The sequence below is a fragment of the Heterodontus francisci genome, chromosome X (genome assembly GCF_036365525.1).
Source record: "Heterodontus francisci isolate sHetFra1 chromosome X, sHetFra1.hap1, whole genome shotgun sequence".
Taxonomy (NCBI): Eukaryota; Metazoa; Chordata; class Chondrichthyes; order Heterodontiformes; family Heterodontidae; genus Heterodontus; species Heterodontus francisci.
Window position 1 is genome coordinate 1,121,221 of NC_090421.1, and position 27,537 is coordinate 1,148,757.

Below are 27,537 nucleotides of genomic sequence, written 5' to 3' on the forward strand. Positions count from 1 at the left end.
TGAGAAAGGCCCTTCGTTGGTATTAATTTTGATTATCGGTCTGCAAAAAAAAAATACCTGGTATCAAGCATTTAAAAGAGCAAACAGTAAAAGCCTCTACAAATATATAAAAAGGAAGAGAGTAGCTAAAGTAGACGTTGGTCCCTTAGAGGATGAGACTGGGGAATTCATGGGAAACAAGGAAATGGCAGAGACTTTGAACAAGTACTTTGTATCTGTCTTTACAGTAGAAGACACAAAAGGCACCCAAAGAAGGGCAAAAAATCGAGAGGAAATAGGGAGGGAGGAACTTTAAACAATCACTATCACGAGAAAAAAAGTACTGGGAAAGTTAATGGAACTAAAGGTTGACAAGTCCCCAGACCTGAGAGCCTGCATCCTAGGGTCTTAAAAGAAATGGCTGCAGAGATAGTGAATGCATTGCTTGTAATCTTGCAAAATTCCCTAGATTCTGGAAAGATCCCAGCAGATCGGAAAACCGCAAATGTAACACCTCTATTCAAGAAAGGGGGGTGGGTGCTGCAGGGGACGCAACAGAAAACAGAAACTGTAGAGTGGCGCAGTGGTTAGCATCGCAGCCTCACAGCTCCAGAGACCCAGGTTCGATTCTGGGTACTGCCTGTGCGGAGTTTGCAAGTTCTCCCTGTGACCGCGTGGGTTTTCTCCGGGTGCTCCAGTTTCCTCCCACAGCCAAAGACTTGCAGGTTGATAGGTAAATTGGCCATTATAAATTGCCCCTAGTATAGGTAGGTGGTAGGAGAATTGTGGGGATGTGAGGGGGTAATGGGATTAATGTAGGATTAGTATAAATGAGTGGTTGATGGTCGGCACAGACTCGGTGGGCCGAAGGGCCTGTTTCAGTGCTGTATCTCTAAATAAATTAAAATAAAATAAATAAATAAATATAGGCCAGTTAGCTTTACATCTGTGATTGGGAAAATGCTGGAATCTATGATTAAGGAAGTAGTAGCAGGACATTGAGAAAATCATAATGCAATCAGAAATAGTCAACATGGTTTTATGAAAGGGAAATTGTGTTTGACAAATTTATTAGAATTTTTTGAGGATGTAACAAGCTGGGTGGATAAAGGGGAACCAGTAGATGTTGTATATTTGGATTTCCAAATGACATTTGTGAAGGTGCCAGATAAAAGGTTACTCCACAAGATAAGAGCTTGTGGTGTTGGGGGTAATATATTAGCATGGATAGAAAATTGGCTAACGAACAGGAAACAGGGAGTTGGGATTAATGGGACATTTTCAGGTTGGCAAACTGTAACTGGTGGAGTGCCACTGGGATCATTGCTGGGGCCTCACCTATTTACGATCTATATTAATGATTTGGTTGAAGGGACTGAGTGTATTGTAGCCAAATTGGCAGGTGATACGATAGAATCATAGCAAGTTTACAGCACAGAAAGAGGCCACTTGGCCTCATGTCTGTGCCAGCCGAAAAACGTTCCAACCATTCTAATCCCACCTTCTAGCATTTGGTCCGCAGCCCTGCAGATTACGGCATAAGAGGTGCATATTCAGGCTCCTTCTGAATGATTTGAGGGTTTCTGCCTCAACTACCCTTTTCAGGTAGTGAGTTCCAGATTCCCATCACCCAATCACTTTTAATCTATGCCCTCTCTGCTAAGGTGAATAGGCCCTTCACCGCTACCCTATCCAGGCCCCTCAAAATTTTGTACATTTTGTAGGTAAGAAAGCAAGTTGTGAGGAGGATACAGTGTCTGCAAAGAGATATAGATAGGTTAAGTGAGTGGGCAAAAATTTGGCAGCAGGAGTATAATGTGGGAAAATGTGAGGTTATCCACTTTGACAAGAAGAATAGAAAAGCAGAATATTCTTTACAGGGAGAGAGACTGCAGAATGCTGCGGTGCAGAGGGATCTGGGTGTCCTTGTACATGAATCACAAAAAGCCAGCATGAAGGTACAGCAAGTAGTTAGGAAGACATATGGAATGTTGGCATTTATTGCAAGGGGGATGGAGTATAAAAGTAAGGAGGTCTTGCTACAACTGTACAGAGCATTGGTGAGACCGTAACTAGAGTACTACGTACAGTTTTGGTGACCTTTCTTAAGGAGGGATATACTTGCATTGGAAGCAGTTCAGAGAAGATTCACTGGGCTGATTCCTGGGATGAAGGGGTTGTCTTATGAGGAAAGGTTGAGCAGGTTGGGTCTATATTCATTGGAGTTTAGAATAATGAGAGCTGATCTTATTGAAACACAAAATTCTGAGGGGGCTTGACAGGGTAGAAGTTGAGAGGATTTTCTCCTCGTGGGGGAATCTCGAACTAGGGGGCACAGTTTCAAAATAAGGGCTCTCCCATTTAAGACAGAGATGAGGAAGAATTTCTTCTCTGAGGGTCACTGATCTGTGGAATTCTTTTCCCCAGAGAGCAGTGGAGGCTGGGTCAATGAATATATTCAAGACTGAGTTACAGATTTTTGATTGTCAAGAGAGTCAAGGGTTATGGGGGCCGGCAGGAAAGATCAGCCATGATCTTATTAAATGGAGGAGCAGGCTTGAGCAGCTGAATGGCCTACTCTTATTTCTGATAAAATAAAAGTCACCACCTTCTTGAGGGCAATGAGGGATGGCAGTATATGCTGGCCTTGCCAGTGATGCTCACGTCCCCTGAATGAATTAAAAAAAACCTCTTTTCTTGCATGAAAGATGCCAGCCTCAGTCAGAAGCATGTTATTGGTAATAGGTTTTTAAATAGTGTTTGCTCAAGAGAAGTTTGAATGACTTATAACTTCAAACCTGCGATTCAGAAATTATTGAATTACTTCAGATATGAAAAATCTGAATTTAATAGTATTACTTGTAATGTTTATGGTTGTTAATGTTTCGTGGCAGTTTTAACAATTCCTTTGATAGCAGCTTGTGTTATATTATTCCCTTGGAATGTGGGCTGTTTGTTTTTATATTTTAAAAAAAGCATAATTGGATGTCCCATGATGCAGATTCAGTAACTGGCATATGTTCCAATTTTATATTTATTTTTCCCGATCCCCTTTAGGCGAGTTTAGAAAGAGTGTGTCACAGCTGAACCTGATCCTTACAGTCATAGAGAGAGAGAGTCATAGAGAGATACAGCACTGAAACAGGCCCTTCAGCCCACCAAGTCTGTGCCGACCATCAACCACCCATTTATACTAATCCTACATTAATCCCATATTCCCTACCACATCCCCACCTTCCCTCAATTCTGCTACCACCTACCTATACTAGGGGCAATTTACAATGGGCAATTTATCTATCAACCTGCAAGTCTTTGACTGTAGGAAGAAACTGGAGCACCCGGCGGAAACCCACGCGGTCACAGGGAGAACTTGCAAACTCCGCACAGGCAGTACCCAGAACTGAACCCGGGTCGCTGGAGCTGTGAGGCTGCGATGCTCGCCACTGTGCCGCCCATCATCAGTTATGCACACTCTCCCACTTTCCAACGGGATTAACGAATAGTGATCAGGAGCAGGAACTCTGGTTGTATTTTCTTTTTCTCATTCCTCACCCCATACCCCTCCACATAGAATAACTTGCATTTATACAGTGCCTTTCATATAGTAATGTAGACCATGTCCCACAGCATTTGCATGCACACAGTTCAAGAGCAATGTGCCTAAATTGGGACTAGCTCAGCTGAAATCGGCTAATTCAGCACAAACTGAGGATTAAAGCTGGGACCACTTGGTTTGAACGTCACACCACACCAGGTGATGCATTTCTCCATATTGCAGTTTAAAAATTCATAATTGCAAAAATTGTTTTGGTTCCTCTGTGTATTTGACATTCCAGAAATCTGTCACTGTATTCAGAATCTCCAGAACAAGTTACTGAGAAATCAGACATCGATTGTGTTGGAAACCGAATGCCCAATCTCTCCCCATAGGGGGACAGACAGCTTACCCAAGGCATAGGTCGACAGAGCCAAGGCTCACAGGCCCACCAAAGAGCAGTGTGCGCTACTGGAGTCTAAAACATGCAACTAACCTGTGTAGAATACTGGTAAGCTTTTCTGGCCAGAGCCACCCTTTTAGGGCATTGGCTTGTGTGGTTATCTGGAGCTGAGTGTGAAGAATCCATGCTCCCAGTAATGGCTTTACCTCTCCAGGTTTCATTAATGAATTTGGCTGGCTGGTCCATCAACAGTGTCCTGAAGTAATGCAGAGCTCTCTGGTTCAGTTATGTTTATAGAGTCTGTCACACAGTGTTCACTTGATTCCAAATTTCCATCATCAGGTCAGTTATCTTGAAACTATCTTCATCTCAGATACCTTGGTTAGATTTGCTTTCTCTTTCCACGGCCCTGCCACCCCCAACCGAATAATCAATTTTTGAGCACTTTTAATAATGCCATTCATTATGAATCTCTCCCTGCCTTGAAGGACATTCAAAATGAACAGAAGACTTTTAATGTGTATATATATATATATATATATATATATATATATATATATTGGCCACATAGTATGCCCAATGACGCACTCAATCTTATTGTATTGGGCCATTTGCTCACTATATTAGAGGTGGGGGTACAATGTCAGGGCAGGAGATATAGTAAACTCATTTTTGACTCTACTACTTAATCAGTTTCAACATTTAATATTCTAATATATTTTCTTAGTTTAAAAATTACAGCCACGACTGTGGCAAGAATATTAACAGAGTCCAGAAAAGGAAACAAGCAGCGAAAGAGGTGGAGAACAAACGGCGCTCTGCTCTGAATGTAAGGCTGTTCCTGAAGGAATTCTGTGTTGATTTCTTGGAGAACTGTTACAACAGGCTCATGTATGTGGTAAAGGTAAGTTTATGAGATGCAAAGGAGCATGAGAACCATTCTTCTCCCTCCTCCAGAAGATTTAAATGTTAAATGACTTGTCCAGCAGTGATCTCAAAGTTTTATTTAAACAGCAGACATAAAAAAGCTTTGCTTCCTGTTTCATATAATAGGGGGTTCTCCAGCTGGTGTGGGAATCCTGCCTCTACAAAGAAAAGCTATATTGCCAGCAGGAACTGACTTCAAATTGTTTAAAGTGCTATTAAGATTATTTTTCAAGTGTGCTAACTGGGTTCTTGCCTATTATTTGTGAGACCTGAGAGGTCTGGTGAGGGCAGCTGCTCAAAGAGAGAGCTAGGAGAGGCCACGTGACTCTCTGGTAAAGAGCACAGAGTCACCTGTCTTGCAGAGGTGAGCTGGAGGTCTCAATAGCTTGATATATTTTGGATGTCACAGGTAGATTTGCCTGAAATAATGTGACCAGAAGATGCAGTTAAACAGGAATTGTGTGCATACACAAAGACTTTTTTAATATATCAAGGTGTACTCTTTCCATTTCTAGGACAACCTTATTCGTGAGAAGGCACAGCAGTATGATGAGACCTACTACCTGTGGGCCATGTCGTTCTTCATGGAGTTCAACCGAGTGTACAAGTTCCGCCCTGAGCTGGTGTCAGAAACGGTCAGCATTCGAGCGTTTCACTTCGTGGAGCGCAATATCACCAACTACTACGAGATGATGTTGACTGACAAGGCAGCGGCCAGTTCCTGGTCAAGACGGTACAGGGAACTATTCCAGCAGTTGAAATAATGAGACTGCTAGGTTTATTAACCATTTCTATTAACATTAGTGAGGAGAGAAATGAAATGTTGGACACACTAGCTTTTCCTGGATTCCACTGTACTACATTTTTCTCGTCCAGTTTTATCCCCCTTTCTTTCAATTACTTTTCCTGGGGTACGGTCCAGCGCTGATCTCACTGGTGCAATGCTACAATGGGAACCCTGACTTTTTTTCTATTAATCCAGGATTGTTCCATGCAGTTATTGTGCCCCTGGTGCTGTCCTGAAATTGGTTAATTCAGCATGGACTGGAATCAACCTGGGATTTTCTTGGGCCTCTGATTCAATTCCGCACCAGACAGTTCATGAACTCACTGAGCCATTGGGGTAGCATTGACTAATTATTTTTGACTCCGCAATGCAACTGTCTCGCTGAATGTCTCACCTGCCATTCCATCCCTTCTATAATACAGCTTCAAATACAGAGCAAACTCTGGGTTGCTGAAGCAAGTTATCTGATGACAAATAAAAGCAAAATACTGCGGATGCTGGAAATCTGAAATAAAAGCAAAGTGCTGGAAATTCTCAGCAGGTCTGGTAGTATCTGTGGAGAGAGAAACAGTTAACGTTTCAGGTCTGTGACCTTTCATCAGTTTTGACCTGACCTGAAATGTTAACTCTATTTCTCTCTCCACAGATGCTCCCAGACCAGCTGAGTATTTCCAACACTTCCTGTTTTTATATCTGATGATAAATCTTTGGCTCGCTTGTTGGTGCCAAAATGCAATTTCTGCAAATGTTTCTGCACTCCCAGTAACTGCCAGGGTGAAATTGGTGAGACATCTGTCTTTATTATCTTTGTGTTTAGTTGTACTCTGTTGTATCATCTAATATGCATCCAGAAAAGAATGACACGTTATACTTCCGCTAAAACAGCTCATCTTTTCTTTCAGAATGCACCTAGCACTGAAAGCTTACCAAGAACTGCTCAATACTATCGATGAAATGGACCACTCCAAGGATGGAAATCTGAGAGAGAGTGCCAGAGTTATCAAATGTAGGATTTTAAAAAAATGTTATAAAAGTCCAGTTTGCAGGTTGCACTTGAGTACAAGTGTTTGACCTGAAAGCCTGTAAAATGGAATTCCCCCTCCCGCCCTCAAACTGTTAACTTTTGCTTTGACATGGTTCCATGCACTGTCCTCTGGTACCTCATACAAATGCGCATTATTCATGTGTGAGCCTAGCCCAGGGGGTAGCTGTTGTATGGCCCACATTGTAACATCTGTCTTGATCTGGTTGCTAGAGTGGCTCAAAGGGTATGTGCTGGTGTCTCTGTGCGTAACAGACTGCCAGCAGTTGGATTGTTTCTTTGCGTAACTCATTAGGTGATGCTGCATGTCTTGTGGTTTGTTGTTGCCAATATAACAAGTTGAGTCCAGGCCCCATGCAGCGACATTGCAGATTTGGGTTAGTTCAATGCTCAGTTCAGTTGTTTGCAGCTCCTGGATTGTCCCAGCTCAGACTGAGCAGCACTGCTGGAAGTGCCCATGGATTTGTTTGTAATACAAACTGCAGTTTAAGAGCCTATGGCAGTCCCTGCTGAGACTCGCACAGTATGGGGGAAGCCAGTTTATTTCTGTAGTACTGCCACCATGCTGTTTGGTTGAACTTCCCTCAAACACTGCTGCACTTTCCATTGAATGCTAATTCTTCAGTCCAGTTTTCATCAGTCGGTTATCTGGTGGTAATAGCAGTCTTCAAGTAGAGTCATCTTCCTACTGGCGAGGAGTTGCACACCTTCAGGAGAGGAGGAGGCAGGGGGGAAAATGATCAGAAGGACAAAAAGCTCTTAAAGAAAAACTGCAAGTTGCATGCTTCCATTCCTGGGCCCTGTCTGGTTTTGGAGTCTGCATTAGTTGGCAGCTCTGGTCCTTGTCCTGCCATCAGTCCCAGCCCTGCTTGTGTTCCCATTCCTGACCTGGCTCTTTCTACCACTTTGTGGTGGATTTCTGGGAGCTCCCTCAAGTCACTGCTTAGAAATGTGGTCCTCAGCCAAATGTTAATAAATGCCCCTGTTGGGGGCTTTGCAGCTAGGCCTGACCCTGTGCTCACCCAACATCCACAGTTGCCAGCAGAAATCACTGGATAGTGATTAGAGGCAGGAACCCAGGTTATCAATCAATCCCAGTCCCCAGCGCTGCCTATGAATAATATCACAAAATGCTACTGTTCTACCACAAAGGCTTTACGCACCCTGCTTCAGCTGTGAGGCCAATGAGTCCTTCAAGTGGAGGCTGCTTCATGTACAAAGCCACAGTTAGAACTAAAACTGGTGCCATCTCTCTCGATTCCTGCATGATGACACACTCTGGTCACTGAGGTGGTAGTTTTTTGCAGTGCGTGAAGGTCATGGTTGGGGGGGGGGGAAAGAATCATGCAGAAACCATGTTGGAGCGTAACCATGGTCCAAGGTTGCAACATTTCATCTTGAATTGATGTGCTATTTGTTTTGTACATCTGTAGTTCTACTCCATGAAGATTCAGTGGAAATTTATTCAGTTTTTCTCGTTTCGCAAGATAGTTCCAATGTGCTTTATCACTGAGCTGTTGATTATGCCCACGCACTCTTCTGTTGCTTCCCCCTTTATTCCCTGACTAAATTATTTTTCTCCGCTGTGCCACTATAGGAAGTGCCAGATGGTACCAGCCAATTCCTCACATGGAATAATGCCCCTCTTGCATGCTTCTAACAGCTGTATTGATGGTGGTGTGGTAGGATGTCACCCGGTATAGGAAGAATATCCAATAAGAGAGTGTTAAGTTCTGAAGAAGGGTCACTGACCTGAAACGTTAACTCTCTTTCCCTCTCCACAGATGCTGCCAGACCTGCTGAGTATTTCCAGCATTTCTTGCTTTTATTTCAGATTTCCAGCATCAGCAGTATTTTGCTTTTACAATAAGAGTGTGTCTTGGGTCTTGGCCTGTTCTTCAGGATAATTTCTTCAATAACAAGGAAGGTGTTGATGATTTTTAATTTGTAAAGAGGAGTTTCCTTCCTCAACCCCCCCCAACCACCTTTCCTAGTTAAGTGAACCCCTCAACGTTGTTCATGCATTAATGCCTAGCATAAGGGACTTTAGTTACGTGCAGAGACTAGAGAAACTGGAATTGTTCTCCTTGGAGCAGAGCGGGTTAAGGGAAAATGGTGGATATAATTTACATAAAGGGGCTGCATGGAAAATAGCTTGTATATCAGAGAACACATTGTCATTTGGAAGTCTGTGTATCCAGTTGGCTGCTGATTCTATGTATTGTTCCATTTGCAGGTAATATCTTCTATATTATGGAGTTCCGGGAGTTATTCTTAACATTATTCCGAAAATATGATGCAACCAAGCAACCTAAGTCATTCCTGAAGGACCTCGTTGAAACTACCCATCTTTTTATCCGGATGATCGAGAAATTCTGTAAAGGCAAAAATAACCTTTTTGCGCAGGTAAGATTTGTGTTTGGCTTGCACTTTGTGCTTCACATTTTACATCATTTACACATTATCCCAAACTGTTTGTGTTTTTTAAACTGATGGCTATAGCTTTCAGGACAAGTTTTAAGTTTTATTTTCTTGAAGGTGTAGACTCTCTTCTAGGGTAAAGGCCCACATGTGCTAAGTACCCCATCTGGTTCCTTATCCAAATGGTTATTATGCATCTGCGAGTGTTGATAGACTGTTTGACTAGAGGGCATCATATTCAAGCCTAGTCCTGTCCTCACCTAGTGTCCATGCAAGAAATTTTGCTTGTTTTCCCAATCAAACTGAGGTCAGCTAATTCAGCACAGACCAAGAAATACTGAATGTGCCTCAGTACCACACAGTTCATCGGGGGAGCTTACTGTAAAGCAGATTTCTGTAGAAAGAATGTATGCCTGTGGGGCTTGTCAATTCTCTCCCCCCCCCCCCCCCCCAGATGCTATAGCGGCGTTTGTAAGATCACTGAAAGTGAGGATGGAATCAACAACAGCAGCAGAAGCAACTTTCATTTTTCTTTTATTCGTTTGGGGGATGTGGGCATTGCTGGCCAGGCCAGCATTTATTGCCCATCCCTAATTGCCCTTGAGAAGGTGGTGGTGAGCTGCCTTCTTGAACTGCTGCAGTCCTTAGAGTGTAGATACACCAACAGTACTGTTAGGAAGGGATTTTGACCCAGTGACAGTGAAGGAACGGCGATATAGTTCCAAGTCAGGATGGTGTGTGACTTGGAGGGGAACTTGCAGGTGGTGGTGTTCCCATACATCTGATGCCCTTGACCTTCTAGGTGATAAGAGGTCATGGGTTTGAAAGGTGCTGTCAAAGGAGCCTTGATGAGTTACTGCAGTACATCTTGTAGATGGTACACACTGCTGCCACTGTGCATCGGTGTTGAAGGTGGTGGATGGGGTGGCAATCAAATGGGCTGCTTTGTCCTGGATGGTGTTGAGCTTCCTGAGTGTTGTTGGAGCTGCACCCATCCAGACAAGTGGAGAGTATTCTATCACACTCCTGACCTGTGCCTTGTAGATGGTGGGCAGGCATTGGGGAGTCAGGAGGTGAGTTAGTTGATGCCATACTCGGTCAAATGCTGCCTTGATGTCAAGGGCAGTCACTCTGACCTCACCACTAATGCACCTTAATGTAAAACAACCCAGGGCGCTTCACAGGAGCGATATCAAATAAAATATTGACACTGAGCCACATGAGATATTAGGACAGGTGACCAAAAGCTTGGTCAAAGAGCTAGGTTTTAAGAAGCATCTTAAAGGAGGAGAGAAAGAAGTGAAGGGGTTTAGGGAGGGAATTCCAAAACTTAGGGTCCAGGCAGCTGAAGGCACCGCCAATGGTGGAACAATGGAAATCAGACGGGTGCGCAAGAGGCCCGAATTGGAGGAGTGCAAAGATCTCTGAGGGTTATAGTGGCTGGAGGAGGATACAGAGATAGGGAGGGGTAGTGTGACGCTATGGAGGGATTAGAAATGAGAATCTTTAGTGTCTTGTGGCAAGTTGTTGCTCCTGGTGCAGCTGTTTGATTATTTCCTGTTTGTTGAAACAGAAAAAGAAACTCAAAAAGAGGAAGCCAAAAGCAAAACAGCTTGTTTCTGCTTCATCAGAAAAATCCCAAGAAGAACTCGAGGAAATGTGGAAACTAACGTTGGAGCAGCTTGGCAAGTGTGCAGAGGTACAAGCTTAATATAAGAGCAATGAGCTAAGACCCCCTTTGAGTAGGCAGTTGTAACGATCAGTGCTACTGAAGAACAGACTGATCATTAGTTGAGCGTTGTAGTCAAGAGTTGGAGTGTTTCTCCACTGGCATAAATCTAAGCATTAAATTTTCTCCCGTAAAAGGTCTAACGTGCTGGAGTATGGTTTCATAGATATTGGCTGTCCTCCAGTACCAAACCTAAATGACCCTTCTTCATTTGTGAGTTTAGACAGTAAGCATCTGCAGGCTAGTCACCCATGGGGAGGCATAGCAGTTGAGCTGGATTATGCCTTTGCCAGATGTCCATGCATGACCTTACAGCAGAGATCACTGCCTAGCATTCGTCAGGATCCTCGTTGCAGTAATCTATGATCAGGCAACTCAACATGGACCAAGGGTTGAACTTGGTCTGTATGGTGTTTCCAATGATTAACAGGTCTAGAACAAGGGGATGTAGATGTAAGATTAAATAAATGAAAGATCTTGCATTTATATAAAGTAAGAGGAGGTTTTATATCTTCCTTATGTAAAAAAAAAATGGTGCAGCTCAAAGTCTTGGTTCTTCTGCAAGTTTGCCAGGAAGGACTATTTCAGGAACACAGAGTTAGATGTCAAGCACCAACCTGCTTGGTTGTGGGAAATGCATTTGACTTTCGTTTTAATAAAAAAAAGTTATTGCCAGGCAGTGCAATGGAGTACCAAGGCATGGCACTACCTAGTACACAAGTATATTTGAAGTGTAGTCACTGTTGTAATGTAAGAAAGACAACTTGGGCATGGCGAGGTCCTATGAACACCAATGTGATAATACCAGATAATCTGTTTTAGTGATGTTGGTTGACAGATAATTATTGGCCCCAGAACAACAGGTAGAACTCCCCTGCTCCTCTTCGAAACAGTGCCATAGGAGCTTTTGTATCTGCCTGAGAGGAAAGATGGTACTTGGGTTTAACATCTCATCTGAAAGACAGCGCCTCTGACATGCAGCAACCCCTCAGTACTGCAATAAAGTGTCAACTTGGATTATGTGCTCAAATCTCTGGATTGGGGCTCGAACCCCTAACCTTCTGACTTGTGTGGGAGTATGACTGCTGAGACATAGCCGACTCCTAGAGAGCGGCACAGTGGCGCAGTGGTTAGCACTGCGGCCTCACAGCTGCAGGGACCCGGGTTCGATTCTGGGTACTGCCTGTGTGGAGTTTGCAAGTTCTCCCTGTGTCTGCGTGGGTTTTCTCCGGGTGCTCCGGTTTCCTCCCACAAGCCAAAAGACTTGCAGGTTGGTAGGTAAATTGGCCATTATAAATTGTCACTAGTATAGGTAGGTGGTAGGGAAATATACGGACAGGTGGGGATGTTTGGTAGGAATATGGGATTAGTGTAGGATTAGTATAAATGGGTGGTTGATGGTCGGCACAGACTCGGTGGGCCGAAGGGCCTGTTTCAGTGCTGTATCTCTAATCTAAAAAAATCTAATCAGGCAAAACTTTTTTTTTACAGAGAGTAACTAGAGTTAGATTAGGGCCAATCAAGGATAGTAGTGGGAAGTTGTGTGTGGAATCAGAGGAGATAGGGGAAGTGTTAAATGAATATTTTGCGTCAGTATTTACAGTAGAGAAAGAAAATGTTGTTGAGAATACTGAGATTCAGGCTACAAGGCTAGATGGGATTGAGGTTCACAAGGAGGAGGTGTTAGCAATTTTGGAAAGTGTGAAAATAGATAAGTCCCCTGGGCCAGATGGGATTTATCCTAGGATTCTCTGGGAAGCTAGGGAGGAGATTGCAGAGCCTTTGTCCTTGATCTTTATGTCGTCATTGTCGACAGGAATAGTGCCGGAAGACTGGAGGATTGCAAATGTTGTCCCCTTGTTCAAGAAGGGGAGTAGAGACAGCCCTGGTAATTATAGACCTGTGAGCCTCACTTCGGTTGTGGGTAAAATGTTGGAAAAGGTTATAAGAGACAGGATTTATAATCATCTTGAAAAGAATAAGTACATTAGAGATAGTCAGCACGGTTTTGTGACGGGTAGGTCGTGCCTCACAAACCTTATTGAGTTTTTCGAGAAGGTGACCAAACAGGTGGATGAGGGTAAAGCAGTGGATGTGGTGTATATGGATTTCAGTAAGGCGTTTGATAAGGTTCCCCACGGTAGGCTATTGCAGAAAATACGGAAGTATGGGGTTGAAGGTGATTTAGAGCTTTGGATCAGAAATTGGCTAGCTGAAAGAAGACAGAGGGTGGTGGTTGATGGCAAATGTTCATCCTGGAGTTTAGTTACTAGTGGTGTACCGCAAGGATCTGTTTTGGGGCCATTGCTGTTTGTCATTTTTATAAATGACCTGGAAGAGGGTGTAGAAGGGTGGGTTAGTAAATTTGCAGATGACACTAAGGTCGGTGGAGTTGTGGATAGTGCCGAAGGATGTTGTAGGGTACAGAGAGACATAGATAGGCTGCAGAGCTGGGCTGAGAGATGGCAAATGGAGTTTAATGCGGAAAAGTGTGAGGTGATTCACTTTGGAAGGAGTAACAGGAATGCAGAGTACTGGGCTAATGGGAAGATTCTTGTTAGTGTAGATGAGCAGAGAGATCTTGGTGTCCAGGTGCATAAATCCCTGAAGGTTGCTAACCAGGTTAATAGGGCTGTCAAGAAGGCATATGGTGTGTTAGCTTTTATTAGTAGGGGGGTCAAGTTTCGGAGCCACGAGGTCATGCTGCAGCTGTACAAGACTCTGGTGAGACCGCACCTGGAGTATTGCGTGCAGTTCTGGTCACCGCATTATAGAAAGGATGTGGAAGCTATGGAAAGGGTGCAGAGGAGATTTACTAGGATGTTGCCTGGTATGGAGGGAAGGTCTTACGAGGAAAGGCTGAGGGACTTGAGGTTGTTTTCGTTGGAGAGAAGGAGGAGGAGAGGTGACTTAATAGAGACATATAAGATAATCAGAGGGTTAGATAGGGTGGATAGTGAGCGTCTTTTTCCTCGGATGGTGATGGCAAACACGAGGGGACATAGCTTCAAGTTGAGGGGTGATAGATATAGGACAGATGTGAGAGGTAGTTTCTTTACTCAGAGAGTAGTAAGGGCGTGGAATGCCCTGCCTGCAGCAGTAGTAGATTCGCCAACTTTAAGGGCATTTAAGTGGACATTGGATAGACACATGGATGAAAATGGAATAGTGTAGGTCAGATGGTTTCACAGCTCGGCGCAACATCGAGGGCCGAAGGGCCTGTACTGCGCTGTAATATTCTAAAAAAAAAGTTGAGAGACTAAAGCGCACCATCTCAGTTAGTGATTGAATCAGAGACCATGTTGACATTTAAGAATAGGTTAGGCAGGTGGTTGAAGGAAAGGGGGATAAAGAGATATGGGAACATGGAATTAGGCTACTGCTTAATTGGGCTGAGTGTCAAAAGTGAATTGCTAGTGCAGAACCGTGCTGCACCACTAGGTAGTGCCGTGCCTTGGTACTCCATTGCACTGCCTGGCAATAACTTTTTTTTAAAAGAAAGTCAAATGCATTTCCCACAACCAAGCAGGTTGGTGCTTGACATCTAACTCTGTGTTCCTGAAATAGTCCTTCCTGGCAAACTTGGAAAAGAACCAAGACTTTGAGCCACGCCATTTTTTTAAAATAAAGAAAATATAAAGTGGTTGACCACCTCTTGTCCTCCTGAGCCATCTCCTCAAATTCCAGCCTGATTTCTTGAGCTGATTAATTGAATGTGTTTATTTTACAGGGCCAAGAGCTTCTGCCTGATGACGTCGTTCCATTTGATGCTGCTTTAGAAATCCCTGTGGAGGAGCAGCGTGCTGAAGCAATGATTCGTATTCAGGATGCACTTCTGGCTGGCAAAGCTGCAGAGGCCCTCGTGCTACTCCGAGCTGCACGGTAACTATTTGTATGAGCTTCAAAGTATTAATAAAATTCTGAATCAACCTACCTTATTAAATAGTGCTTGGTTTGTAATTTTGACCTGTCAAAATGTGGTATATATTGCTTCTTCCTCTTGCTTTTTTATTTTTGAGGTATTCGGATGCGATTTGTATTTTTATCTTAATTTATCTGATATCTCATTCCAGCCAAGAGAGTAGACGCAGAATCTATTCCCAGACTACAACAGTACTTGCATTTATATGGTGCTTTTAACATAGTAAAAGATTCCAATGCGCTTCACAGGACTGTAAATCAGGCAAAATTTGACACCAAGCCAGAAAGAGATATTGGGACAGATGACTAAAAGCTTGGTCAAGGAGTTTTAAGGAGGATCTTAAAGGAGGTGAGAGAGGTTTAGGAGGAAATTCCAGTGCTTAGGGCCCAGGCAGCTGAAGGCACGGTCACCAGTGGAGGAGTGAAGGAAGTGGTTGATGCACATGGCCAGAATTGGAGGAGTGCTGAGATCTTGGAGGGTTGTAGGACTAGAGGAGGTTACAGAGATAGGGAGGGGGCAATGTTGCCATCAAGCCTGGAGACCAACCCTGGTTCAATGAAGAGTTCAGGAGGGCATGCCAGGAGCAGCACCAGGCATACCTCAAAATGAGGTGTCAATCTGGTGAAGCTACAACACAGGACTACTTGTGTGCCGAACTGCATAGGCAGCATACAATAGACAGAGCTAAGTGATCCCATAATCAACGGATCAGATCTAAGCTGTGCCGTCCTGCCACATCCAGTCGTGAATGGTGGTGGACAATTAAACAACTAACTGGAGGAGGTGGCTCCACAAATATCCCCATCCTCAATGATGGGGGAGACCAGCACATCAGTGCGAAAGATAAGGCAGAAGCATTTGCAACAAGCTTCAGCCAGAAGTGCCGAGTTGATGATTCATCTTGGCCTCCTGCTGAAGTCCCCAGCTCACAGATGCCAGACTTCAGCCAATTCGATCCACTCCATGTGATATCAAGAAACGGCTGAAGGCACTGAATACTGCAAAGGCTATGGGCCCTGACAATATTCTGGCAATAGTACTGAAGACCTGTGCTCCAGAACTTGCCACATCCCTAGCCAAGCTGTTCTAGTACAGCTACAACACTGGCATCTACCCGGCAATGTGGAAAATTGCCCAGGTATGTCCTGTACACAAAAAGCAGGACAGGTCCAACCCGGCCAATTACGGCCCCATCAGTCTACTCTCAATCATCAGTAAAGTGATGGAAGGTGTCATCGACCGTGCTATCAGGCGGCACTTGCTTAGCAACAACCTGCTCAGTGACGCTCAGTTTGGGTTCACCCAGGGTAATTGACCATTACCCCTCAGCTCCTGAGCTCATTACAGACTTAGTTCAAACATGGACAAAAGAGCTGAACTCGAGGTGAGGTGAGAGTGACTGCCCTTGACATCAAGGCATCATTTGACTGAATATGGCATCAAGGAGCCCTAGCAAAAATGAAGTCAATGGGAATCGGGGGGAAAACTCTCCGCTGGTTCGAGTTATACCTAGCGCAAAGGAAGATGGTTGTGGTTGTTGGAGGTCAATCATCTGAGCTCCAGGGCATCACTGCAGGAGTTCCTCAGGGTAGTGTCCTAGGCTCAACCATCTTCAGCTGCTTCATCAATGACCTTCCTTCAATCATAAGGTCAGAAGTGGGGATGTTCACTGATGATTGCACAATGTTCAGCACCATTCGCGACTCCTCAGATACTGAAGCAGTCCATGTAGAAATGCAGCAAGACCTGGACAATATCCAGGCTTGGGCTGATAAGTGGCAAGTAACATTCGTGCCACACAAGTGCCAGGCAATGACCATCTCCAACAAGAGAGAATCTAACCACCTCCCCTTGACATTCAATGGCATTACCATTGCTGAATCCCCCACTATCAACATCCTGGGGGTTACCATTGACCAGAAACTGAACTGGAGTAGCCATATAAATACCATGGCTACAAGAGCAGGTCAGAGGCTGGGAATCCTGTGGCGAGTAACTCATCTCCTGACTCCCCAAAGACTGTCCACAAGGCACAAGTCAGGAGTGTGATGGAATACTCTGCACTTGCCTGGATGGGTGCAGCTCCAACAACACTCAAGAAGCTCGACACCATCCAGGACAATGCAGCCCACTTGATTGGCACCCCATCCACAAACATTCACTCCCTCCACCACCGACGCACAGTGGCAGCAGCGTGTACCATCTACAAGATGCACTGCAGCAATTCACCAGTGCTCTTTAGACAGCACCTTCCAAACCCGCGACCTGTACCAACTAGAAGGACAAGGCCAGCAAATGCATGGGAACACCACCATCTGCAAACTCCCCTCCAAGTCTCACTCTATCCTGACTTGGAACTATATCGGCCGTTCCTTCACTGTCGCTGGGTCAAAATCCTGAAACTCCCTTCCTAACAGCACTGTGGGTGTACCTACCTCACATGGACTGCAGCGGTTCAAGAAGGCAGCTCACCACCACCTTCTCAAGGGCAATTAGGGATGGGCAATGAATGCTGGCTTGGCCAGCGACACCCACATCCCATGCGTGAATAATAAAAAAAAAAAGGTCATGGAGGGATTTGAAAACCAGAATTGAGAATTTTAAAATTGAGGCATTGGTGGTCCAGGATCCAATTTAGGTCAGCGAGCGTAGGGGTGACTACTGAACGGCATGTCTCTCTGTGGATTTTTCTCACTCCCACTTTCTGGGAATTACTGCATCTTCCTGTCCAGTCAGGAACTGAACAGAGCTGCACTGGAATCTGGATTTGACCTTCTCCCTTGACTCCTACCATCTAAAAGAATAAGAGTGGCTTGTATTGCAGTGCCATTTATATGTTTTCCTAAGTAGAAAGTGTGATCATAAAATTGTGATGTGGCTTTTAGAGTGTACTTGATGACATTGTATCCAGGAAATAGTTGTCTCATCTATTGGACACTGTCAATTGAGAACTGACTGCTGTGGAAAGTTGTCTGGTCTTCTTTTGTTTTAAATGTGCACTATTGATGCCAAGCTTTTCTCATTCTCATTATTTAACTTGCACTATAAATTATTTCAGTCCATGATGAGAAGATTTGTAATATGATTAATATTGCATTGTGGCACTGACTGCAGCCCATGAGCAATTCAGTCACTCCTGAGTTAATGTAATGTTCGTGTATGCTGGATTAGGAATGTTGATTTGAGGGAGGTAGAGGAAAGAAGCTGAGTGGTGCAATGAGTTAGTATTCTGCCTTTTCACTCACCGGTTTGGCATTGAATCCAGCTGGATGGCTGTATGTGGCATGTGTAAAATCAGTTTGAGCAGTCTGAACCCAGTTCCATATTGCTCTAATTTCTTACTAACTTGGCAATCTGAATGAAACAAAGTGAGTGGTAACCTCCAGAAGAACGCTGTGCAATGATTATTAATCTAATGTTTGCCCTCATAGGGAAGTGTGGCCTGCAGGTGATGTTTTTGGGTCTTCTGACTTGCGGCTTGAGGAAGAATCCCAGTTGCTCAGACAAGTACTGTTTGCAAAGTTACCAAGTAAGTATTTTGGCATCTGTCATTTTTCTGTACGCAGTTTTGAAAATCGTTTCGAAGCCCCATCCAAATCTTTCTCTCTCTGTGCATCCCACAGGGCAGCTTGCAGTAGAGGTTGAAGAAACTGATGAATTTCGAGATGAAGAAATAGAAGAGGAGGAAACTGAATCAGTTAGAGTTACAGAAAGTGAATTTATTTTTCTGGATTATCTCAAGAGGTATAACATTTCAAAAATTCTTGTTTTTTATATTTAAAAAATTATTCTTGTTCCATTATGGTTGAATCTGCTTTTGCACAATCCCCTGAAACCTCTGCATGGAGCTTTAAACTGTTCAGTAGAATTAAAAAGTATAATAAAGTGGGGGTGGTGCATTGAATTAGCACACTTTCTCCTTTCATTTCTGGGACAAAGGTTTGAATCCAGGCCAGACTGTCTGGAGTAAACCCCTCTGCCTGCTAGCTGTCGGGGTTCCAAGTGAAATCGAGCTTTGGCGGTCTCATTGCAACTCCTGATGGGCAGGAACCGGTGGCACCAAACTTATCTACAAGCTGGCTTCAAATTGACCGTCGCAGTTGGGCTGTAAGGATGATTTGTTTGGAAATAGACAACATTAAACCCTGTGTGCAATTCTCTCTCTCTCTTTCTGACCATCCTATTATCTGTTACCTTTAGGTTTGCTAATGCTGGTGTTGTGAAACCTTACATTCTGCTGCTGAAGGACTACAAGCAGAACAGTGCTCATATTAACCACTGCATTGTAAAGATGCTCTATCGGGTAGCATATAATTTGAAAATGGATACTCTTCTTTACCAGCTGTCAGTATTCCACTTATTCAATCACATTCTGGAAGATCCAGCAGCCAGCTCATACCAAGTAGGTTGAATTGTCATAGTCATATGTTAATTACTGATTGGTGATCTACAAAACAAATTACTGTAACATGCCATAGTGTTCTAGTATTTGGGAGCACTGTCCCATTTTTTTTATTCGTTTATGGGATGTGGGCATCGCTGACTAGGCCAGCATTTATTGCCCATCCCTAATTGCCCTTGAGAAGGTGGTGGTGAGCTGCCTTCTTGAGCCACTGCAGTCCATGTGGGGTAGGTACACCCACAGTGTTGTGAGGAAGGGAGTTCCAGGATTTTTGACCTAGCGACAGTGAAGGAACAGTGATATAGTTCCATTGAACCATAGAAAAGTTACGACACAGAAGGAGGCCATTTAGCCTATCGTGTCTGCGCTGGCTGAAAAAAAGACTAGCCGCCCAATTTGATCCCACCTTCCAGCACCTGGTACGTAACCTTGCCGGTTATAGCACTTCAAGTGCATGATCAGGTACCTTTTTAAATGAGTTGAGGAATTGGAGGGGGCCATTCAGCCCCTCGAGCCTGTTGCACAAGAACTGGAGGAGGCCACTCAGCCCCTCGAGCCTGTTGCACAGAAACAGGAAGAGGCCATTGGGCCCTCGAGTCTAAGTCAGGATGGTGTGTGGCTTGGAGGGGAAATTGCAGGTGGTGGTGTTCCCATGCATCTGCTGCCCTTGTCCTTCTAGTTGGTAGAGGTCGCGGGTTTGGAAGGTACTGTCTAAGGAGCCTTGGTGCGTTGCTGCAGTGCATCTTGTAGATGGTACATACTGCTGCCACTGTGCGTCAGTGGTGGGAGGAGTGAATGTTTGTGGATGGGGTGCCAATCAAGTGGGCTGCTTTGTCCTGGATGGTGTCGAGCTTCTTGAGTGTTGTTGGAGCTGCACCCATCCAGGCAAGTGGAGAGTATTCCATCACACTCCTGACTTGTGCCTTGTAGATGGTGGACAGGCTTTGGGGAGTCAGGAGGTGAGTTACTCACCGCAGGATTCCTAGCCTCTGACCTGCTCTTGTAGCCACAGTATTTATATGGCTATTCCAGTTCAGTTTCTGGTCAATGGTAACCCCAGGATGTTGATAGTGGGGGATTCAGCGATCGTATTGCCATTGAATGTCAAGGGGAGGTGCTTAGATACTCTCTTGTTGGAGATGGTCATTGCCTGGCTCTTGTGTGGCACGAATGTTACTTGCCACTTATCAGCCTAAGCCTGGATATTGTCCAGGTCTTGCTGCATTTCTACACAGACTGCTTCAGTGTCTGAGGGGTCGTGAATGGTGCTGAACATTGTGCAATCATCAGCGAACATGCCCACTTCTGAGCTGATGATGGAAGGAAGGTCATTGATGAAGCATCTGAAGATGGCTGGGCCTAGGACACTACCCTGAGGAACTCCTGCAGTGGTGTCCTGGAGCTGAGATGATTGACCTGCAACAACCACAACCATCTTCCTTTGTGCTAGATATGACTCCAATCAGCGGAGAGTTTTCCCCAATTCCCATTGAACCATCACCCGCTGCCCTACAATAGAAAAGTCGTTTTGAGAATTGGGACTCAACAGAAAATGTTGCTGGGTAATATACAGTGTATTAAGTTGCCAAATGATCTTAATGCTCCTGAAATTATATTCAGCGTATTTCACTTCTGGTTCTGAGTGCTCTCTGTGATGCTTTACTGGATCACCTATTAAAATGGGATAAATGTAACGATTTGAACTTAACATAAGAAATAGGAGCAGGAGTAGACCATACGGCCCCTTGAGCCTGCTCCGCCATTCAATATGATCATGGCTAATCTTGGGCTTCAACTCCGCTTTCCTGCCCGCTGCTCATATCCCTTGATTCCATGAGAGACCAAAAATCTGCCTGTCCCAGCATTAATTATATTCTATCCAGCCTCTTCATAATCTTGAATGTTGCAATGAGATCACCTCTCATTCTTCCAAACTCCAGAGAATATAAACCCAATTTACTCAGCCTCTCATCATAGGACAACCCTGTCATCCCTGGGACCAATCTAGTGAACCTTCGCTGCACTGCAAGTATATCCTTTCTTAAATGTGGAGACCAAAATTGCACACAGTATTCCAGGTGTGGTCTCCCCAAAACTCTCTACAATTGTAATAAGACTTCCTTGTTCTTGTACTCTAATCCCCTTGCAGTAAAGGCCAACATATAATTTGTCTTCCTAATTCCTTGCTGTCCCTGCATGATAACTTTCTGTGTTCCTTGTGTAGGTACACCCAAGTTTCTCTGAACATCAACATTTACAAGTTTCATGTCTTTTTTTTTTTAAAAAATTCTGCTTTTCTATTCTTATGACCACAGTGAAAATCCTCACACTTCCCTACATTATACTCCATCTGTCACCTCGTTGCCCACTCACTGTCTATCTCTTTTGTATCATCAGCAAACTTAGATACATTACTCTCAGTCTCTTTGTCTAAGTCATTAATGTAGATTGTAAATAGCTGAAGCCCCAGCACTGATCCTTGCAGCACTCCACGAGTCACAGCCTGCCAACTTGAAAATGCCCCATTTATCCTTACTGTCTGCTTCCTGTCCATTAACCAATCCTCCATCCATGCTAATCTATTAACCCAACTTCATAAGCCCTTATCTTGTGTATTAACCTTTTGTGTGGCACCTTATCAAATGCCTTTTGGAAATCCAGGTATCCTACATCTGCTGGTTCCCCTTTATCTACCTTACTAGTTACATCCTCAAAAAGCTAATAGATGTGTCAAACAGGATTTCCCTTATGTAAAACTTATTCTAATCTTACTGTGCTTTTCTGAATGCATTGCTAAGACTTCCTTAATAATAGATTCCAGCAGTTTCCTGACAACTGATAGGCTAACTGGCCTGTAGTTCCCTGTTTTCCTTCTTCCTCCTTTCTTGAATAACGGTGTTACATTTGCTAACTTCCAATCTGCTGGAACCGTTCCAGGATCTAGGGAAGCTTGAAAAATCATAGTCAGTGCACCCACTATCTCTGCACCTATCTCTTCTAGAACCCTAGATTTGTCTTGAATGTAGCTGCTCTTGGTGTGGATAATCCCAAGGTAATTTAACTACATTGCTGTTTTCAATCAATTTTACATGCTCTACCCCAAGTAATTTAGATGCACCTGCTTTGGTTGCTAAAAGTTCCATTAAAATTCTTCCCCACTCTCCTGAGTTTGAGAGTCTAGTCAGTGAGTGTTGGCAGGGCATGTCCCACTGAAGCCTGATTCTCCTCTTGCCTGACATTCACCAACTGATAATTTCCAATAGAGGTTGGGCAATGTTTGAGACTGGCTCCCTCCCCCTGGATGAACAAGGACCTTGCTAGTTACTTACCAGGGTTAAATCCAGGATTGTAGTCTGAGAGCCCATCTGACTCTTGTCAATCGCGGCAAGACAATTTACATTCAGCAGTTAATCTCTGTTCTGGTTTTTTTCATAACAGGAGCTGGTGAAGTTCGCCAAGTATGTCCTGAACAGATTCTTTACTTTAGCTGCTAAGAACAACAAGGCTTATGTGGAACTGCTCTTCTGGAAGAATATTGCAACCATTCGAGAAATGACTGAGGGTTATAGGAAGGATGAGCAAAGGCAAGTACACTGAGCTTGGGAGGTGTTGGGTCTTCTGTGTACAAAATCATGAGAGGTATAGACAGGGTGGATAGCAAGAAGCTTTTTCCCAGAGTGGGGGATTCAATTACTCGGGGTCACGAGTTCAAAGTGAGAGGGGAAAAGTTTAGGGGGGATATGCGTGGAAAGTTCTTTACGCAGAGGGTTGTGGATGCTTGGAACGCGTTGCCAGCGGAGGTGGTAGACGCAGGCACGATAGCGTCTTTTAAGATGTATCTAGACAGATACATGAATGGGCAGGAAGCAAAGCGATACAGACCCTTAGAAAATAGGCGACATGTTTAGATAGAGGATCTGGATCGGCGCAGGCTTGGAGGGCCGAAGGGCCTGTTCCTGTGCTGTAATTTTCTTTGTTCTTTGTTTTAGTTATGGGGGACTACGCAGTATCAGCACAGTACAGAACAATCAATTAATCTGATGGTTGAAATGCAAAGGCCAGTGTTACTGCCATTTTGATAGCCTTGGCAAACCTTATGGACCATCTCATCCCGACTGTAGCCTGTGTGGATCTGAAATGATAGATCGTTGCAATAATATTTGATTGCCAAAGTAGACTTGGCTGCTAAGGTTTTGTGCTTGTTGACCACACAAGTGGTGCATTCCTTCTGTTAATGGAGTGGAAGAGGCTGGGATTACAGAATAGTTTACAGCAGGCACAAACACAAGTGAACTTTCTTTTACAGTTGTGATAATGAATGGTTTTGACTTTTTACAGTGGAGAAAATAAAAGGGCTGCAACCTGGTCATCAGAGGAAGAGGAGGAACTTGAAACACTGTATCTAAGATTCAAAGAGGAACAAGGCGGTATGTGTTGGTGTTTGGGGTTATTTCTGGATATGTCCCATGTCAAGTGTGTGACTGACTTTTATCCCCAACAGTTTTAATTAAATTCCACGACATAGAATCTTATAGCACAGAAGGAGGCCATTCGACTCATTGTGCCAGTGCCAGCTCATTGAAAGAGATATCCAATTAATTCCACTTCCATGCTCTTTCCCCATAGCCCTGCAATTTTTTCCATTTCAAGGTACATACTTATAAGATTTTTATATAATTGGGGTTTATGATCCATATTTCTCATACACACTATGTTTAATTGCTTCAGAGAGAAGCTTGTATCCTGATGATTACAGATATGTACTTGGAATGCAAAATCTAAACATTCTGTTGCATTGTGGTCTTTCCTTTTACAGATAAAGATGTTATTGACAATATCATGGAACACATTAAAAATGACACGAGGACTAGAAAGCAGATTGCTGCCAAACTCATTCAGATGAGCCTGGTGGACAGTATAAGAGATTTAAAACGTGCCAAGTAAGTGTTTGTAGTGTTGTTTGGCTATTAAAGGATAGTCTGTGGAATCTTGGTAGTCAAGACTTATACCAAACAGCACAGTTGAGAAACTGACCACAAGCTGAAAACTTGCAGTGTCAGTTGGCTGAAGAGGACTTGCTCATTATTCCCTTCACAGATTTGGAAAGGCAAGACCAGGTGCTTTCCCAAATGGAAGGGAAATTTAAGGGCATGTTGTCCCAAGCTATTCTTGATCACATCCGAACAGCTAATTTTTAGAGTAGAATTGGTAGAAAAATGGAATGTGTTATTACTTGAGGCCAAGGGTGGTGTGCATCTCAAGATGATAAGGGGGAAAAAAGGAGATAAAAAATGTCTTCCCCCCCCCCTTTCTCTCCCCCCCCCCCCCCCCCCCCCACGCGCCTCAATCAGTTTCTTCCACCTGTCCCCCTGGGACTTTATACTGAACAAAATCTTTATAACCAAGGTGTGGGAGATGTATGGCCACTTTGTAACTCCTTGTTTTTGCTGTTTGAAGGAAGGGAACTAAGATTGTGCTTTGGAGAGAGGAGCAGGAGATGGAGCTTGAGACATTGTTTGTGGAGTTCAGAGGATCGGATGGTAAGTTTAGATGGCTGGAATTTATTTGCTTCTGTCATTTTTGAAAAAATATTGAGATCATAAAGACAGTGCTGAGAAATAGGAGCCCTCACTCCCACCTTTCTCCAACATAGAGCCAAGTGTTGAGGCTCTGCTGTCACCACAAGCTGAAACTTTCTAACTCAGTGCAAAACATGGAGCAAATCTTCAATCTTCCAGCCTGTTATGACTTAGTTACTCATTACCTTAACCAGTTAAAGCTCTTTAAAATATTGTATTTGACATTTGGTTGTCGAATGAAAACTCAATAATTTGTCCATAAACCCTAGAGCATTTTAATCTGAGAGAAGGGAAAAATACAGTTGATGAAAGTTATCTCTTTTATCTTAAGATGTCCTTGGTAACATCATGAAAAACATAACCAGCAAGCGATCCAGAGCCAGGATTATTGATAAGCTGATCAGTATGGGCCTTGTTTCCGATAAAAAGGAACTTTACAAGAAGAGGAGGAAGCTAACAAAAGCAGAGAATCAGGTACTGTAATGTTTCTGTACAGTCCCAAAGCCTCTGTTGATTTATGTTCTTGTTGTGATGTTGTAATAGAAATCAGGTATGCTGTTACCATATAAAATATAGAGAAATAAAATGATAAAATGTGATCTGATCATTGGGACCTGCCTTTGCTGTCTGCCATGTTGCCTGTAAGTGGTCGGCAAAAATTGCATCATAGAAAATGAGTGCAGTGGTCTGAAGAATGAGGTGTAAAATTGCCAAAAGTTTTAATTTTCTACTTTTATGCATCCAAGCCCCATTTCCTCAATAGACCAGTATGTTACAAGCTGCTAAGAAACAAACGAGTGAGCTGGGGTGACTCTTCTGGTGAGGGAATCGCCTACATTCTGTGCCTTTAACTGTAATTGAGAGGAGGGTTTATGAGGGGGCTACTCTTTAAATTTTTTCTCATGAAATCAATTGAAATTATGACAATATTACTGGAATGGTTCCACTTACAGATGTAACAAAAAAAAAAGATAAAATGGTTCATAGGAACAGGAATAGACTATTCAGCCCCTTGTACCTGCTCTGCTATTCAGTTGGATCATGGCTGATTTGTACCTCAACTCCATTTTCCCACCTTGAATCCATATCCCTTGGTACCCTTACCCGCCAAAAATCTATTGATCTCCGTTTCAAAATTTCCAGTCAACCCCCAGCATCCACAGCTTTTGGTGTGAAAAAGTGCATCCTGATTTCATTCCTAAATGGCCTAGTTCTAATTTTAAGATTCTGTCCCCTCGTTCTTGATTCCCCCAACAGAGGAAATTGTTTTTCTGTTTTCTATACTGTTGAAACCTTTTAACATTTTGAACTTCTATAATCAAAGGAATACAGATCAAGCTGGTTTAATTGATTTTCAGTTCTTTAATCCTCAGTAATTAACTTTTGTTCTACAGAATCTTGCAGGTTTTGAGTAAACATTAGTAGGGAATTTTTTTGGTTCCTTTTTTTATTTAGGGAAATTGTCTGTGTCAATACTTGAATTTGAAGTGATTTCTGGGACTTCCTGTCAGCAAGGGCAGTCTGCTGCTCATCTGCTCAATAGCATTCTAGAATTTATTTATTCTGTTTTCAATATGCTCTTTCCTAAGCTTAAAATGTAAAATGGCTAGCAATGATCTATCTGGGTAAACAGGAATTTTGCTCATTTTGTGTGTGCTAAGAAAAATAAAGTTTCTGAAAGGCAGTTAACCTGCCCTGAGTTGTAAGAGGCTGTCACCATGAATTGTTGTTTCAGGATGAAGAGGAGGACTTCCTAAATGATCTAGGACATGATGCTGTTCAGGGGTCGTCCGAGGTAGAGGATGAACTGGCTGAAGATGACATTAGTGAGGATGAGAGGGGAGAGCTGAACACTAAATCCAGATCAAGATATACTGCAAAAGGAGATGGGCAAAAGATGGAGGGGAGGGAGCTTGACCCAGCAATCCCGAGTCTGTGCTGCAAACTTCAGCAGCAAGGTCATTTTTAAAATTAAAACTCAGTCTTTCAGTTGGTTTTGTGCCAAGATTTTGAAGGAATAAAATCTATTTACTGTCCTCTTGTAGGATGGGGCAAGTAGTGATAATGTGGCTTTATTCCTTGATACAAAATTCACCTTAAGAATCAGACTTTGTACAACCGAACACTGAGATGAGGATTTTTGCATCTATGTAATTGTAGATGGTACTTGTGATAATATGATTGTAGAAGCCTAAAATCCTCCGAATAGATTTAGTATATCTGAATGGTGCATCCTAGGAGATTAGTTATACTAGATTATTCAAATGACCCATTGCATGCCGGATAATTTTCTCCTCAAGGTACAATCTTTACAAAGGCTTGTGTGTTGAAACCACTGACTATAGGAGCTCTCCTGATGGTTCAGTGTGGAAAGTCCTAGGTGCAGTTCCTGTTGAGTTAGTTGATTGCTGTAACGGTGCTCCAGTTATGGTTACTGCCCTGAGGTTGATTGAGAAAGGAAAGAAAGACTTGCATTTCTATAGCAACCTCTTGGATGTCCCAAAACACTTTACAACTAATGAAGTATTTTTGAAGTGTAGTCACTGTTGCAAAATAATGTGGGCCTAGATTTTGTTTCCCAGTCTCGGGTGTGGGACTTGAATCCACAGCCTTCTAACTCAGGTGAAAGTGCTACCACTGAGCCGCTATTGAGGTAAAACTTTATTGATGATCACTATCCAGTGGCCCCTCACGAAAGTGTGTGTGTGTGTGTGTATTGGATGACAAGAGTTGGTTATGATGTCTCAGTTGCAGACACTGGAGAATGTTTCATTGAGGGAGCACTATTTTTTCTGAAAACCAAGACTGTAA

General features: G+C 43.4%; 1 protein-coding gene across 3 annotated transcripts in view; it reads left to right on the top strand.

Annotated features, from left to right (window-relative positions):
* Nucleotides 1–27,537, top strand: part of timeless (timeless circadian clock) — a 63,251-nt gene that overhangs the window by 25,067 nt on the left and 10,647 nt on the right. For all 3 annotated transcript variants that reach the window (XM_068024534.1, XM_068024533.1, XM_068024535.1), the window contains 15 exons: nucleotides 4,645–4,821; nucleotides 5,360–5,577; nucleotides 6,534–6,637; nucleotides 8,910–9,079; nucleotides 10,668–10,793; nucleotides 14,554–14,705; nucleotides 18,177–18,274; nucleotides 18,369–18,489; nucleotides 18,946–19,147; nucleotides 22,586–22,731; nucleotides 23,486–23,574; nucleotides 23,964–24,087; nucleotides 24,605–24,687; nucleotides 25,058–25,200; nucleotides 26,462–26,684. In XM_068024534.1, coding sequence (XP_067880635.1) covers nucleotides 4,645–4,821; nucleotides 5,360–5,577; nucleotides 6,534–6,637; nucleotides 8,910–9,079; nucleotides 10,668–10,793; nucleotides 14,554–14,705; nucleotides 18,177–18,274; nucleotides 18,369–18,489; nucleotides 18,946–19,147; nucleotides 22,586–22,731; nucleotides 23,486–23,574; nucleotides 23,964–24,087; nucleotides 24,605–24,687; nucleotides 25,058–25,200; nucleotides 26,462–26,684 — 2,176 coding nt within the window. The remainder of the gene's footprint in view (nucleotides 1–4,644; nucleotides 4,822–5,359; nucleotides 5,578–6,533; nucleotides 6,638–8,909; nucleotides 9,080–10,667; nucleotides 10,794–14,553; nucleotides 14,706–18,176; nucleotides 18,275–18,368; nucleotides 18,490–18,945; nucleotides 19,148–22,585; nucleotides 22,732–23,485; nucleotides 23,575–23,963; nucleotides 24,088–24,604; nucleotides 24,688–25,057; nucleotides 25,201–26,461; nucleotides 26,685–27,537) is intronic.